Genomic DNA, 17,772 nt, shown 5'->3' on the forward strand with positions numbered 1-17,772 from the left:
GATCTAGTCAGTGTTCCCACTATAAGATTTATTTAGTTTTCTCTGCTTTGATTTTCCAGGGGTGAGACTGTGGTGGAAAAAAAAAGATTTGAGCTGGACAAAGAGTATTATTCGGTCATTAATTTAATGGTCATGCAGATACGGACAACTTTCTGCGCTTATTCAAGACAGTTGCTTAAAGTTAAACAAATTGGAATAGATTACAAGCTAATACAGTGGAAATATATGCATTCGCCTCAGGCCGTTGTCATGGGCTGTGAGTTCTCTCTATGCTGATGACATCTGCTGCCCTCCACCCGTTGCTCAGCCACCAGCCTCCCTTCTGTCTCCCATAATCTCCCCACCCTTCTATCTCTTACTCCAGGACCACTCATCTTCCCCCCACAAACCTATTTTTTGTAATTAGGTGTTGCTTCAAATAACTTTTTTCAGCTCAGTGAATCAGGGAATCATTTTCCCAAAGCACCCTGGTATGTTGCGTCCCCGAGCTCTGTGCTGCCATATTGTCCAGTCATAATCAGAGCATTTCTATGATTTAGGGAAACAGTCATTTCTAATTGTCTTTAGAGCCAGATAACTGAAAACTCTGAAATGACAGAGGGATATTTAATCACTGGCCATTCATTCCATAAACATGAAATTTTATCGATACATACTTAAACATTGCAGACACCAGATGTTTCTTAAGCGGTAGCTATCAAAGTGGCAACATCCCCTAATCCATAAACCCATTGATGTTTAGAGCACTTGGGTTTCATAGTGTGAATCTTTGTTTGGTGGTAAATGGCAGCAAACTTCAGTCTTGCAGTTACTTGATGGACAAAAATTCTGCTTAAAAATGTAGAAATTATTGCTATAAATGTGTAAGCAGAGATGTACTGTTATATTAAGGTGGTGTTTTTGGCAACTGAAGAAATAGTAATAACATTACCTACAAAATAATGTTTTTAGTAGAAGCATGTTCCATATCTGCCTCCATTTTTTGTAAAAAAAACTGTAACAGTATACCGGAGACTCTCAGAGAGGGTATCTTACACTCACCTCACAGACTGACTCCGCAGTGACTGTTCCCTTTTTAAAAAGGTTCCATGAAATCAGACCTGATCTTTTGCGATTAGATTTGCTTCAATTAATGTTGTATTAGGGATCTGTGCAGTGCATGAGTTTGCATACTGAGACAGTGATACTCATCCATGTCCTTTATTGGACTGCTGCCAGGAATAAAGTCTGTATTAACCAAGCTGTGGCACACAAAGAAAAGAAATGTGATATTGACAAGAACTATCACATTAAACAGCAAGCACTGAAATGGCTCCGAATGTGATGAGATTTAACATATGATAAAAATATAGATTGTTCCGACTCCACAGTGGGTCTCCAACCACAGAATTAATGTATGCTTCATTTTAGTTTATAATATCCCATAGCAATCTTTACTGACAGACAAATATTACTTTAAAATATTCCTGATCTAAAATGGCTTAAGATGTCTGACAAAGTTTGAGAGATGTGATTGAAGCTGAAAAGTCCAGCTGAACATTTCACTCTGCGAGATAAATCGGACAGCTTAATTCACGCTGTTATCAGTTTGCCTTTTCGCTCGGTCTCTGCCTACCTGTAGGGAGATGCAGGGAGTCAGTGAGACTCGCAGAGAAACTATCCTGATCTTCAAGGCCCTGCGTGGTGGTGGGAGGAGAGAGAAAGGTCTGGGCCAAACTTTCCTTCACTCTGACTGTCGGAGATAACACTTCACAGCAGCAGCTTAGTAAAATAAGAAGAGGGAGGGAAGAAGGGAGAGAGAAATAGAGAGGGGAAGGAACCGATAAAGACCGGGAATAAGGGAGAGAATTACTCAAACTAACACACACTGACTTTTTTTTGCTGGCCTGTGAAGAATTAAAAGCAGCAGTAATTGACTTTCCCGTCAGCCTGCTGGTCAGTAATACTGTCTTCTGTGGACTTCCTGTTTGTTTGATTGGAAGAATACATAGCCTTTTACTTCTCTGTCTCATTCCCCCCCATGGAATTTCCTCCTTCATCTCCCTTGTTCCCATTTAACCTCCTCTGTGTTTTCAACCATACCCATTTAGCCCTCCACTGAACTCCAAATCGAGTCACCACAATGTTTATTTCTTTCTGTGGTGTGCTCCTCAAATTGTGTGTATCTCTGTTCTGCAGTCAAACTGGGTGTGTATATCTGGGCTTGTAAGGGATACAGGAAGTATCAGGGCTCAATACAAAAATGTGCAGAGGATGCAAGGGTCACTGACAAGGCAGATTTTACAAACAACATCATCATACACATGTATAGAGGCTTTAGTGGAAAAAGAGAAGTTACAGGATTTGTTATGGACAAAAGAATAAGCAGCAAAGATGACCCACTTCATGTGATTCTCAGAAACTTTGCCTATTAGTGTGCTTCCATCAGCCTTATTGTACAAACATCCACATCTTGTTTAAGGACTTACTTCAATAATTGCTACTCAGTGAAAAGTTTTGTTTTTTTTTATATATATATATATATACACCTACTTAGTTATAGAGTTTATTTTAAAGTAAAAGTTTCTGTTTTGTGATAAACAAGCAATTTAGAAAGTAATGTGTTTTTCCTTGAACTTTTTGTGTATAAGAAATATACCATAAGTTCAAATGTCCACTTTGGCTTTCACAGTACATTAAATGACCTACTGACACCAAGTCATCTACAACAAACCCTTTTCACTTTAGTTTCATCACACATACTGCCTCTGTAGCCGTGATTGACAACATCTTGAGCCTTTTCCCTAACGACACAGGAACTCACGCCCGAACGTGAATGATGATGAGCTGGTACTGTTGGTACTTGTAGTTGTGCCAGTCTCCTGACAAAAACATGACAAGAATTTATGGCACTTTGATTGCTTAATCTGACATAGTCACCATTGTGAAAAACAAATATATTGTGTAGTCTGATCCCAGCGTAATTAAACTTTGCGTTTAATCGACTTTAGCAAGCCTGTATCTTCCTCCCTGGATGTTCCAACTTCCACCCTCGTGATTTCAAACTCTGCATACAGTTATTAAAAACGAAAGAAAATGTGTTTAAATTTTTAAACCTAAGCAGACAGAATATCCTTTCAAACAGTGCTTTTAGAGTTGTTATATCACATGTATTTTTCTTCCTTTACAGCTTTCCGTCTCCATCTCTCTCTATATCATTTCTCCCTCATATTTCCCCCTTGGCTCAGTCTCTTTCTTCATGCCTCAGTGTAATTCTCCCGTGTCATTCAGTGTGTTTGGGTGTTGTGTCTTTTCCCTCTGGTTCCCGGGATCATCTCACACCCCATCTGGCCTCTTGCTTATACTCTTTCCCTCTCATCAAGTATTCACTCTGCTGTTGGTAATTTACCCATCACATGTGCCTCTCACTCCCTCTCAACCTCTCTCTCTCTCTTTCACTTTCTTTTACACACAAGACAAAGATATTAACACTTCTTGGGATGTGTGATTTTTCTCCATCATATCATATTCACTGCTCTGCCTGGGTATAGTTTATTTTTTGGAGCTGCTTAGCTTGCAGTCTGGCAGTATAAATAGTGCACAATGGATCGGAGGCTACAGTAGTTCCTCATCCTGCCTCCGGTCCTCCCAGGCTGGCAGTCTAGCCCAGTGAGTGTGCATTCTTAATGTTCCCCTGGCCTCGATGAGAGAGATGATTGGTAGAATTAATTGTGGCTGCAGGGCTGAATGGGAATAAGTGAGAGAAAAAAAAAAAAGGCGAGAAGGGGTGGGGGTGGGGGTCTGACTGGTTTTAGTGTTGTGTTTCCTTCCTTAAAGCCTGGCACTAGAGGATGTTGAAGTTGTTTTTAGGCTCTCACTCTTTTTGTCTCTCTAGATTAATGTTAGACGAGAGTTAGGGCAATAAAATTCTCTTTTATAGCTCCGTTTGTCTTTCTTTTTGTTAGTGATTTACACCTGGGGGCTTGCAGGGAAGAGATAAGTGAAGCTGGTAAGAGACAGTCGTAATGTAATGGTCTCCTTAGCTCCCCTGACAATAATGCCATCAGAATATAGTTTATATCGTGCAGTGAGGTGTCGTTAAATGGGATAAACGGAGCTTCAAAAGAGGGACATCCAATTTGTGAGTGTGTCAAGAGGCCTCTTTCCATTTGTGTGTGTTTGTTTTAGAGGAATGTGAAGAAATAGATGCTGATGTCCTCTCCCCTCTCGGCTCCGATGTAATGAGAGGTGATATCTGAGCTCCCAACACAGAGGAAACCATTGCTCTGCCTCTCAGTGCATTTTTATCTTCCTTGTCTCTCTCAATTTAAGACCAGTTGACTTTCAGCTTGAAACATGTAATAGAGTAAAACAAAATATAAGGGGGTGATAACAACAAATTGAAAGTTCAACCAGGAAATTCTGTGACTGTCCTTACAAAAAAGCAGTCCTGGTGTGAAGGAGTGACATGTTTGTGTTCGTGTCGGTGGTTGTTCTCATCATGGTCGGCAAGTTGGAGGGTCTCCATGAAGGATTTATATGCTGGTTTCATGAGGTCGCGTCACAGAGTGCCTGTATGGGAATATAAGTTGGGGGTGGGGGATGTGTGTGTGTGTGTGTGTGTGTGTGTGTGTGTGTGTGTGTGTGTGTGTGTGTGTGTGTGTGTGTGTGTGTGTGTGTGTGTGTGTGTGTGTGTGTGTGTGTGTGTGTGTGTGTGTGTGTGTGTGTGTGTGTGTGCGTAATGTGTTTCGGGGGTGAGTGTAGTAGGGTTCTGGGGAAGCTGTCTCATCATTTATTTATACAATCTACAGAAGAAGGGGTTAGCGGAGAGAGGGGGGCTGCCTTCTACAAGCCGTCCTGGGAATACTGTAGGTCAAGAGTTGTTTTTCTAGCTACCAGCACAATTCTTTGTCTGAAAAAGTGAAGCCAATGAATGAACACAAAATAGTAGCGTAGATCTACTGCTCTCATAGCATGTTGTGCACATGCATGTCTCATTATTTTGAACACAAAAACCCTGGGTATGCTCCCTCACCTCTGGCTGGTTTGGATAGTGCTGATGCTGAGTTTAATGACTGAGAGTTAGGGACACAAAATATGCTTGTTCATTTCATATAATTATAAATGGAATATATAGATTATAAATATTTCTTTATTTATTGACCAACAGTCCGGCAGAATGTGTAAAATCCAGGCATCACATTGGGCTCTGAAGACTTGTTAGCAATAGATATGTTTGTGGGCTATACGTCTATGTTATAATTTTTTATTATCTGGGCTAAAAACATCTAAAACTTTCTAAAATGTTCTTGATAAAGGATCAGTTAAATAATTAATTTACCAACTTGTTTTGGGAATGAGGAAATATGTAGGTCTTATTGCTTCTGCGTGTCACTCAATCAATTGCTGTAATTTAGAGTAGTTAAAAGTTCCAAAGCCATATATTGATTTTTCTCTAGCTTTATTAGGTCTTTCATAAATAATACGATGCTGTGAGCAGAATGAGAGGCTCAGCTGCCATAAATTATCTGTCCTGGTTGGTCAGGTATATCAACATCTTACTGACTGACAAATGTCCTCACACATACTCTAAACACAAGTCAGTTTAGTTCTCTGAAGGCAAAGGACAGTCGTGTTTGTTGTTGACACATGAAGTGCCTGGACTGAAGTAATGTCCAAGACCTGTAGTTTAAATACACACACACACACACACACACACACACACACACACACACACACACACACACACACACACACACACACACACACACACACACACACACACACACACACACACACACACACACACACACACACACACACACACAGCTGTACAACAGAGGCCTATCACCACACAGCTCACACACGCGCGCGCGCACACACACACACACACACACACACACACACACACACACACACACACACACACACACACACACACACACACACACACACACACACACACACACACACACACACACACACACACACACACACCATGAAACAAATGCCAGGGCATTCAAGACTCCAGGGGACCTTTAAACATTGGCTGGAGGATAGGATGGAGGGGCCTCTGTTTGCCCTGCTGTCTCTATGTTCTGTAGGTTAGTGTAGATGCAGATGTCTGTTTGCAGACCTGAGTCGCACACGTAAAGGAGGACACTGACATTTTGGCAAAAACAGAGAATCAAATCTTGAAATGGGAGTTTAGCAGTGAAACAGTGTTCTTTCATTGTAAAACAGACACAGTACACATGTTTCAAGATGGATTATTGTCAACAACATAATGATGGATTGAATTTGTATCCATATTTTTGGGGCAGAACGTATCTGTAAACTTAGGAGAACAAAGCTTTCCCATCCTGTCTGTAGACGTTTGTCTACCTTCAGACCCATTGTGTGAAAGCTGCTGGATTCCTGAAAGCCATCTCTATCATCATCCATCCAGACTAGAGATAATGAGAAGCCATACTGTACAGCTGACAGAGACACTGTAAGATAACATGAACACTGATCCAAGATATGCCACATGTCACAGTTGCTGCATTAATGTAGAATGTTTCTATAATTAGGTTTCATTGCATTTCCTCTGTAGCACAGAGGCAGATAAAGGATTTGGACAAGGTAACTGTGAGCTGTAAATTATGTGCATATGTTCTATTCCTGGTTGAAGGTAAAGTGAGAGGTTGAGAGGAGGTAGAAGACAGAATCGTTTCAGCTGAGCTGTTAGTAAAGTCTTCAAAACACAGCTGGGAGGATGAATTCAAAGATGAACTCTGACTGTTGCCTTTGTTCTCACACATCCAGTGCTTCACACACATAAACGTATCAACATAAAGAGACGTGTGCATGTTCTGTGTGCACACCTACATCGATGTGCTCCTCTATTTTCGGGGTCGGCAGGAAACAAAGAGACAGAGGTGCAGGGTCACTTCATAACCCCACTCAAACCTGAAAACTGCCCTCACATCTACCCTTTCATCCAGCACCACTGCACTCCCACCAGCACACTCACTCTGTTAGTCAGTGTCCAGGTGGGAGAAAAATTCACAAAATATACCTTCATCCAAACATCTCTGGATGCTAAAATAATTCAGAAAACGAATGAAAGAATACAGAAATCATGTTAAGTGATAAAATGTAATTGAGTCTTTTATGAGTCAATTACCGATTAAGGTTCCTGACATTTTCCAGATTTTTTTGTGAGTGCAGTATGAGATTATGATCAAATTCCACCTGCCATTTTAAAAAAGAAAAGGATTCTGTCTCTGATTAAGGGACATTCACATAACTGGATGGTACCCCACAGTTTAAGTTATTACACATAGTAAGACATTTCCAAACAGGTGGTTTAGACAACTTGTTTCTAATTAAAAGAAAGGTTTTTAAATTGTAATCTAATTGACAATAGTTTCATAGCTATATCAGATTTATTTGAATCCTAATATTAGGTGTATGGATGTAAAATAAGCCAACGTTCACTAACTGCTCCCCATCTTCTCCTTTCCTCTCACTCTGCATCGCTATCCTTTAGTGCTCCTTCATACAAAGTGTTCATTAGCAGTGTAACCTTTTGCTTTGAATTACATTACAGCTCAGTTTGCTGCTTGCCTGCAGGTCCAGCTGAGGAATTGTGTTGCACCATCATTCATTGTGTCATGGCACACTGGCCTGAAAGGTACTCGGTCATTCAGCAAACCTGTTAATGCTAGCTAGCCAATCCCTCAGCAGTTTGAGCATGCATCCATCCATCCATCTGCAGAAGGGCAGCCAGCCAGTCACCCTGTCAGCCTGCCGGTGCTGAGGTAGTCAAACTCTGCAGGGTTGTAGAGCTCAAACAGTTGTGACCGGAAACCAAGTGCTTACTTTTCTCTTTTCATCGATTCTCTGTACTTCACTCCTTGTTTTAGTAGATTACGTGCTTTCTCCAATTTAGTAGCTTTTTCTTATCCCCCCTTCAATGTTATCATATTTTCTTACCTCGTCTGTAAAGCGCTGTGACCAATTCAAACAGGCACCATGTGCTACTACCACAGCTCTGTCTCGTGGATTTCTCCTCTTTATCCCTGATGAACTGACTTTTGACCCGAAGTGGAAGTTTGTTCTTGTTTGCAAACTGGATGCAAACTGCATATTCCTTCATAAAGCGATGTCAGCTGTATGCAGTCCCTGTTTCAACTGTTGTCATTACTGTAATGGTCTTGTTTTGGATGTTTAATGAGCACTACTTTCACTTACTCAGAATGTAGCTAACATGGAGTGAAAGGTATTTTTTCAGCAGGAAATGTTCCTTTCTTTATGCTTCAATGGATTTGTCCTTTTCCAGTAGACGTTAGGCTATGGAATTTTTTGCACCTGGAGAACACACTTTAATTAACTCGCAGTATAATCGATTACCCCAACACATGTGCAGGCAGTTTTCATTTATATTTCAGTGTAGAGCAGTTTGACTTTAAAGCTGCTGTTGAAGAGGTTTCCACCTTTTCATCACACTCTTATACATCCCTGCTACAAGTGTGTGTGTGTGTGTGTGTGTGTGTGTGTGTGTGTGTGTGTGTGTGTGTGTGTGTGTGTGTGTGTGTGTGTGTGTGTGTGTGTGTGTGTGTGTGTGTGTGTGTGTGTGTGTGTGTGTGTGTGTGTGTGTGTGTGTGTGTGTGGATAGAGCGAGCAGTGATATTGACAGACTGCTGCCTGGGGAATCTCTTTCTTATTACTGTGCCGAATAGAAAAGCCTCACCATGAAGCAGTAGCAGTCAGGGCTTATTTTGTGATAGCTAATGTTTACAAAGTGATATCATCAGTGGATCTCTGACACTGTTGCTACTTTATCCAGCAAAGTCCACATATCTCTGTATTCAACTTGGAATTAACTTCTGCATTTGACATTTAGGTACTTGTGACTCCGTAGATCTGATTGATGAGAATGTCAGATATTTATGGAAAAGATATGAATGGTACATGCAGGAATGTTTTTTTGCAAGCTGGTTTTATAAATGTATCTGATCTTGTTACAAACTATTTGACCTGTTTGCCATTATTATTATTGCACTGCTTTGTTGCTGCTCTGTCATTTTTAAGGTAATTTTAGCAGTGTTTAGTATATGTGCAGTATATGTGAGTGTGCAGAACCATTCACAGTGTGCCTGTGTATGTGTGTTTATAGGGTAACTGGCCATTGGCTACATTATAAGCTCTGTCAGGTGTTGGCTGGTCTGCTGTGAATGAGGCAGAGGATTATTTGAGACAGAGCATCAATGCTGATTGAATTGGCTGTTCCTGAAAAAGACATGCAGGGTTTTGTCAGACAGAGGAGAGACAGGAGGAAGCTGTTGATCTAATTGTAGCTCTGAATGGAAGTCTGTTTGCCTCGGTGCTGATGAACCTGAAAGGAGTACTCTGAGATTTTGGAAGATTAGCCAGTTGGTGAATTCACGTAATAGTTGATGAATACACAGAATCCAAAACAAACAGCTGCACATTCCCATACTGTAGTTTACTTTAATAATTGCTAACAATTACAGTAAACACCTTTCAAAGTGAAGAGATCCTTGTTTTTGTTCTAATATGCTTTTAGTGTTTATTCCATTATTCTGGATTTGTGTACTTTAGTTTAGTGGCACTAACATACAGGGTAACTTATTGACCACCAACTTTTTCAGTAATAACATTATAATCCAACCAGTCAATAATAAAGCAAGTGAATAAGACTAATTCATCACTAAGCTACAGTAAATATACTGTGATTCATATTTAACATTCATGTCCTGAACTTTGAAAGCATCAGTAGAGAAAAGCATGAAGAGAAACTGTCCTTCACCAAAAAGAAAAGCTGTAGATGTTATCAGCTTAAAGTGTTTTAGCCTCTTTAACATAACAGATATACATGTTATGTACAGTGTTTTGTAAAGCGTTAACAAGGGGAAACACGATTTTGGTGTCTACAACCTCAACCTACTTTAGCTGTATATGAGTACAGCTGTGTTGCTACCTTTCTTGTTCACATCCTTTACAAAAAGCTTTGAGATAAGCTTTATCCTTCAGTACCAAGTTAAATAGTGAGCTTTGCCATTACTTACTCAACTCCTGTTGTGTTTCCCGGGTGTGTGTGTGCAGCTGCGGGAAAGTTAATCACAGAAAAGAACATCATGATCATCAATGTGCTTTGAGTTTTCTAACATGTACTTATTTCTTTGGGCAAACAGCTGATCACAATTTCTTTTCTTTTCTTCTTTTTCCAGTCACAGACGAAGACACAGTGAAGAGATACTACGCTAAGTTTGAGGAGCGTTTTTTCCAGACCTGTGAGAAGGAGCTCCTGAAAATCAACACATTCTATTCGGGTATTTATTTACTTCAGTTACTCTTCAGATAACAATTAATGGAGAATGCGTGAGATCTAAATCAAATAACAGATGCAGTTTCAGATCAAATAAATGAAATAGTAATCCTGTGAATTGTTGTATTGACTGTGAATCAATCATCTACTCCAATATCACCATAATGTAATTAAAAAAAAAATGCTTCAATCATCTTTAAATATTGTGTTTAAACCATAATGTAAATACTGTTATACATGTCAGCTTTCATCACATATTTTCATTTAGATATTAGAGTTGCTGCACAATGCTTTCAGTTCACACACATATTTCTATATATTCACATGTCTATATTCCATTGCGTCTAATCTCTGTCATTTGATTGAAGTAGCCAGTGAACGTCACATTTGGGGGGGCGGGCCTCCTTGTGTGTATTTCAGGGAGCAAGGGGGAATGTGTGTGCTGTGAAACATGAGATGAAGGCCATGATATATTCTGGTATTCTGGTACCAGAAGGTTGCCTTGTAGTCTTGAACTTCAGCTCCGGGGGAAGTGGGAGGATCTCTAAAGACAGGCAGTGCTTCCTCTCGAGGCCGTGTGGGAAACTGCAGGCTCACCAGGTCAACAGAGAGCCAAGGTTGACTGGAAAGATTGTTCCAGCTCATAATGATGGGACATTTCTGGCAGATTGATGGCAAGAAGAGCAAACCAACTGGGCATAAATCATCGGGGAGCTTGTTAGCAGGAGGTTGATTTACTGAAGTACTGAAGCAACTTTGAATCTCTTGAGTTTTACTCTCCAGCAACAGTATATGTCTCAATCACTGGCATAAGTCAGACGTTTACAGTTAGCTGTTGTGTGCAGGACATGCCTTGTTAAGGAGTCCTTCATTATGTTGATCCATTATCTTCTGCTAAAAATCGCAACATACATTGTTTACCTTTTTTAAGAGCAGAATGGGCACATTAAAGTATGATAAAAGGATGTAATAGCACTTTTTGAAAAAGCCAAATTACTTTAACCCAATAACAGTATATTATTGTCTATCTATGAATGTCTGCATAACTTATAAGGAAAAGAATACACTAGAATAGAAAACAATATTCATTTAGCTGTCATGTCTGATCTTTTCTTTGCTACATGTGACATGTGGTAAGTCTGTTGACAGCAGCAGTCATATCCCATCAGTATTACAGTCAGTGAGTCACCGTATCTTCACCAGACCAGATGTGTGAGGTTGCTTAAATGTTGTGTATGAAAACATCAACATCTCCCTCGCCTGCTCTCTGGCGTCTTGTTTATCAGGCAGCTTTATCTGATGCCAGCTACTCTGCCTGTATGTGTGTAGCGCTGGAGAGCTGGAGAGCTAGAAATAAATTGTGTGCTGACTTTACATAAGACACTTGCCTCCACATAGCTCTTTTCCTCCATATCTCCCTCTGAAAGGGGTCCGTGACCTCTCAAAGCCATTCTGCTGCAGTGCGCTAAAATCTAGCCTGTTGGACAACACTTTCATCATTATTGGTTAAACACACACCAAAAAAGAAATGGCAGGTTTTGCTAAGTTTGCAGACTGCCATTTACTGTCTCTTTCTGGAAACTGAAGAGGAACACAAGATTTTTTTTGAATACTCCTCTAAACCCACACCAGTGGAAATGTAAACCACCAACACCTGTCTGTTTAAGGTTCATTAGCCCCACACACAGACGAACTGCACAGCCATGTCCTCTGTTGTGCCTCTGCACCCCAGACCTCAGATTTAATCTAAACCTATTTGTGTCAGGCAGTCTGGGTCCTGACTTTCTCACGCCTCCTGCTGCTGTCATGTGTTCAGTCGAGTATTGTTATGACAGACGGTACGGGTCCGATAGGAGGATTACTGTTAATTTAGATGTCAAAGAAGAGCTGTGGCATTCCTGTGAGCCAGGTAGTGTGATATCCGGAGCATGTGTGTCGGGGTGTGTTCAAGCAACAAAGCGTGAAAGTGACCAGAGGGTGAGCCCTCATTTTAGGAGAAGAGGAGCAGCTACTGGAGCCCCAGTTTTTCAAACTGTCAGGCTGGCAGCGTGGTTCAAACCACAACAGATTTTTTTTTATCAGACTACTGTCACATATGCCACTGCTAAGAAATGTCAGTGTACTTTTTGCGAGTCCATGTCTGTTTCCACTACTGCTGGAGAAACTTTAAGTCATAGCCAGAGCTGAATTCTCGAAAAACACAGATTCATAAACAGTTAGTTTCGGTAGTTAGCTTATTAGCATATTAATTAATTATTAGTTAGTGTATTAATATCTTATGTAAACACATGTCCAATAACAAATCAGCACTGTGGATGAGTTAAAAGCCACAGTGTAATAGGAGTGATGGGTAAGGATGGGAACAGTGAGGAAGGATTGGCTCAGCCTACACACACTTAAACCCACTAAGCCAACTCATAAGAATTGTGAACAGAAATTAAACCAGCAACTCATTGGTAGTTCACTAGTCGACTTCAACTATGTACTTCTATTATAAGCTTTGAACATGAGTTTCATACAAAATAATATAACAAGGAGAAGAAGAAGAGGAGAAGAAAAATTAGAGAAAGAAAAAGAAACGCGATGGGATTTTATTGTTAAGAGACTGAAGCTGGGATGACTTCTGATTGGTTAAGAAAATACAAATACAATAGGAGAATGAGGGTTAATGTCTATCAGAAAATATGTAGAACTGTGAGATGAGTTAGTGAAATGCAGATTACTGCCCGGGCCCTAAGTGACTCCCTCCCCTCCTCTCTCAGTCTGTCTCCCTGGATGTATTAACCTATCTCTGACCCAGATAATGTTTCCTCAGTCTCAGCATTGACAGGATGAGAGGAAGAGGAGAGGAAGAGGAAGAGGAAGAGGAAGAGGAGAGGAGAGGAGAGGAGAGGAGAGGAGAGGGAGAGGAATATATGAAATATAACATATTAAATTGACATCCTCTGTAGTTTCTTGGAGATCATTATAGGAATCTGTCCTCTACCAAGGTCAGTGGTGTCAAGCTGAAGCAGCTAGTTCCCAGAGCCAAAGTTAAGAGGCTCCTTTTTTTCCCTCCTGCAGGAAGAATTCTGAGATCATCAAAATTCATGTCCAACAGAGCAAGAAACTGTTTGCTTCTTCGTACTGTTTTTAAATTATGTTCTTTTAATGACTGATATATATATAAACCTTCTCCCAGGAGGATGATATTGATCCAGAAAATATCATCATTACATAACAGAAAAGGACTCATTTGAATTTTTGGGATTAAACTACACTGACTACAAGTTTTTAGTGTTAATAGCCATTAATGCAAACAATGGATTAAACTGGAAGGCTTCAGTTGTGCTGTGCAGTTCTCTGAAGTGTGGATATGTGTAGTACACGCGTGTATAATTGTGGTGCATTATGTAAAGTGCTCCCCCTCCCCCCATAAAGCATTCAAACCTCAAACTCTTTATTTATCGTCTTATCTGCCCCTCTGTAGAAAAGCTCGCTGAAGCCCAGAGACGATTTGCCACGCTGCAGAATGAACTGCAGTCGTCACTGGACGCTCAGCGCGAGAGCAATGCTCCGCCCGGCCTGCGGAAACGCAAGACCATGTTTCACCTGTCGCAGGAAGAGCGCTGCAAACACCACAACATCAAGGACCTGAAGCTAGCATTCAGCGAGTTCTACCTCAGCCTCATCCTGCTCCAGAACTACCAGGTTTATAGCACATACACTCAGAGATGCACCTGCATGCAGGTTAATTAAAGTTCAGTGATCAAAATAAGGAAACAAGCAATTGTCTAGATTAATAATCACTAATATTTTCATACAATACGTTATGCTTTTTGTTGTTCTGTTTGTTGTTGATCTGTAACAGCTGTCCCCTTGTTGTCGTCCACAGAATCTGAACTTCACTGGTTTCCGTAAGATCCTGAAGAAACATGACAAGATCCTGGACACTTCTCGCGGGGCCGACTGGCGTGTGGCTCACGTGGAGGTGGCACCTTTCTACACCTGCAAGAAGATCACACAGCTCATCTCCGAGACGGAGGTGCCAGTTGCTGCAATCACACGCATACACACTATAACTGTAACACAGAGACATGAACGGAAAACAAAACACATACATCAAACCCTACAACAAAAACTCCCACCACTAAAAGTAACTGTTGTTTTTTTGCGTGTAGACCCTGGTGACCACAGAGCTGGAGGGAGGAGATCGTCAGAAGGCCATGAAGAGGTTGAGAGTTCCTCCACTGGGGGCAGCTCAGGTCAGAAGTACAGCTGCTTACACCGGAAATCAATCAGTGATTTGTATATCTAAGTTTTACCTCTCAAAACTCTCGACTTTTCACCTCTCCTGCAGGGTAATGCCTAATTATATCTTCAGGATGCAGGAAGGGTGTTAATTTTTAAAAGTAATAACTAAGAAAATTTATGAAATATTTAAATATTTGTATATATAAACATATATATAAATATTTGCCGTCATCTATGTATTTATTTATGTTTGCCTGTACACAGATAAAAACCAAAAGGTGAGAGGTTTTCATGACAGAAATAGAGGGAGTAAGATGGGAAGACACAAAGAGAGAGGAAACCATCAGCCTTCAGTATTGATTTTATAAGTGCCTTTCCATTGTTGAACAGACAGGATATCTTTCAGAAATAATCTGGGCCAGTGGCCCTTCACCCCCTGATGTTATATCTACTGTTATTACTGCATTAATTAGTGTCATGTCAGGCCCACAGTTTGCAAATGTTCTTGCAGGACGTGCCAAAAAAAAAAAAAGACTAGAGATGCATCAGTGGTATCTGAATTTCTGAATCAGTACAGTGGTTAGGTGTCTGTATTAATCATGTTTCTTTTGTATTTCTCTCTGCCTGGATCAGCCTGCTTTGGCCTGGACAACCTTTCGTGTGGGTCTCTACTGCGGCTTCTTTATCATCCTCGCCATCGCCTTCGTTCTCACTGGTGAGTCACACAAACATTTGAATTAATCCTTTTTCAGTCCCGCCTAATTTTGAATGTGTCCCTGTAAGATATCTGGTCATTTTGGTAGGTTGTTTGAGATTGATAGACAGTGTGTTGCTTCATATTTTATCTTCATCAGGTGCTGTTTTCATCCGCTACGAGAACGTGTGGCCTCTGGTGCGAATCTATCGGGGCGGTTTCCTGTTGATCCAGTTCCTCTTCCTGTTGGGCATCAACACATATGGATGGAGACAGGCTGGAGTCAACCACGTCCTCATCTTCGAGATCAATCCCCGAAACAACCTCTCACACCAGCACCTGTTTGAGGTCAAATAATGCATGCAAAACACAAAGGTTTCTGTAATTGGACTAGAGTCCCGTGTTTTCAGGAAATATACTTTGTGATAAAGAAAGCCAACTTTAATCTCAGATTGATAATCATATATTATTTAAGTATGCACCGGGAATGAGTGGGGTTGTTTAGTCACAAGGGTAATCCAGATTCAAGGAATACATTATCATGTAAAGTACAATTTCATTCAGCAGAAACAGTATGTTCCTAAAGTCTACAGGGTTTTATTTAGACCCTAAAATTACAAAACAGAACATAATTTGCACTTCATTATTCAGATTACCGTGTTAATTCTGATCATGTGTCAAAGATGCTTTCTTTTAATGCCGGTCTCCTCTGTTTTCCCTCTCTGTGCTGCAGATCGCTGGTTTCCTGGGTGTGTTGTGGTGTCTCAGCATCCTCTCCTGTCTTTACTCGGAGTACACCTACCTCCCCATGCAGATCAACCCCCTCATCCTTTATGGCTTCATGGTGCTTTTCCTCATCAACCCCTTTAAGACCTGCTACTACAAATCACGTTTCTGGCTCCTCAAACTGCTGGTCAGTCCTTTACTGAGATTTCTTTTTCTTTTTTTCAATTCAATGTCATTTTTATAGCGCCAAACCACAACACAAGTTATTTTTAAGGCACTTAAAATAGTAAAGTCCTTAAAACAAAACCTTTCAGCATTATAGAAAGGAGCCCAACAAATTTAACAATTCCCATAGAGCTAGAGCCTTGTGTAGTATATGATTCAAAAAGGGATTAGACAAACTGTTGGTGACAAGGGTGTAATTTCTCTGTCTTGGTGATATTATGGCATTAGTTAGCTGTATGTGTCTTTCAATGCTGTGTACTTTGTTACCACATTGTGCTGCAGTTTATGCACTGAATGTGTATATGTGCGCATGTGTTTATGTGTAAGTGTGGGTTCGCATGTCAATCTCACACAATGAATTCAGGTACCATTTAGATATCCATCTCAAATCTCATGTTTACAAAATCCTCCTATGTTACTCTGTTCTTTGTCTAAGATGTGCTACAGGAGGGTGGAGTGTGTGTGTGTGTGTGTGTGTGTGTGTGTGTGTGTGTGTGTGTGTGTGTGTGTGTGTGTGTGTGTGTGTGTGTGTGTGTGTGTGTGTGTGTGTGTGTGTGTGTGTGTGTGTGTGTGTGTGTTGTGAGACAGAGGGCAGAGGGTTGAGGGATAATAGAATGCAGCTTGTCTCAGGGGAGGTGGAGGCTGTGACTGTGCAATCATTACAGGCATAGATCTATCAGTATGCTGATGCCCTGAGCTCCTCCGCCCCTCCTCCCTCCTCCCTCCTTCTCTCCCAGCTTCAGCAGCCGACCCCCTCCTCATATACTTGTCTTTTCCTTCACAGCTCCCCACAGTCCCCAGCACGCTCCCTCAGCCCTCTTCCACTGATGTGGCTCCATAATAAGTCTTTATTGTTCTTGCACCGACACAAATTTAGAGCGGATATAAGTCATTTTTTTATGATGATCAGACATGTAGTGCCGTGGCTTAAGCAATAAGTGATAAAGGATATATCAGGAGACACTGTAGTTTCATTTGAGCAAACACTGTTGTTTTCTGTCTGTGCATGGCGTGCTAATGTCCTCTGATGACAAACACCAGACAGAAGAAAAATATTTCATCAGAGGACAAAGTGCAGAGCCAGCACCTGGATTACCAGTGTTTACTCAAGAAATGAAAACTTCAACACGAGAGTGCAGTAGCCTTAGCCTTGAGACATCCTCACAGGGTGGATATGAGCAAGATGGTCACCCGATCGATACTGACTTTGACTGACAGGTTCAGAGGAATACGTAATGAGCTGATATGTGTAAAAACAAAACCAGATCAATATTCTTTGACATTTGCTGCGAAGGGAGAGTATGAAGGGTTTATGTGAGAGCGTGTGGATGGAGAGTCACTCCTGAATGGCAGACGTGGCCTCGGGGGGGTAAATGGAAAGAGTCGAGCAGGGTTGTATCAATTAACAAAGCGTCGTCAATAACTGAGCTCCTGCCAAAATCATATCCCAAATAACATTCCCTGAGAAACGGGCCACAAAACAAAGGCAGGTTGTTTCATGTTTGTGTTGTACAACAACGATTAGTGGCACACAAATAAACCAATTCATGCATGCTGACACAAAGCACAACTCATTAGA

At 40.9% G+C, this 17,772-nt stretch overlaps 1 protein-coding gene across 1 annotated transcript in view; it reads left to right on the plus strand.

Moving 5' to 3' along the window:
* The window catches only part of xpr1a (xenotropic and polytropic retrovirus receptor 1a), a 65,581-nt gene that overhangs the window by 36,960 nt on the left and 10,849 nt on the right, over window positions 1-17,772 (plus strand). Inside the window, exons 3-9 of the mRNA XM_069699060.1 lie at window positions 10,218-10,319; window positions 13,785-14,005; window positions 14,190-14,339; window positions 14,476-14,559; window positions 15,182-15,263; window positions 15,403-15,590; window positions 15,976-16,155. Coding sequence (XP_069555161.1) covers window positions 10,218-10,319; window positions 13,785-14,005; window positions 14,190-14,339; window positions 14,476-14,559; window positions 15,182-15,263; window positions 15,403-15,590; window positions 15,976-16,155 — 1,007 coding nt within the window. The remainder of the gene's footprint in view (window positions 1-10,217; window positions 10,320-13,784; window positions 14,006-14,189; window positions 14,340-14,475; window positions 14,560-15,181; window positions 15,264-15,402; window positions 15,591-15,975; window positions 16,156-17,772) is intronic.

The sequence above is a fragment of the Brachyistius frenatus genome, unplaced genomic scaffold (assembly GCF_029030835.1).
Source record: "Brachyistius frenatus isolate BFR_SWC_R1_liver_20210118 unplaced genomic scaffold, ASM2903083v1 Contig_29, whole genome shotgun sequence".
In the NCBI taxonomy this organism is placed as follows: domain Eukaryota; kingdom Metazoa; phylum Chordata; class Actinopteri; family Embiotocidae; genus Brachyistius; species Brachyistius frenatus.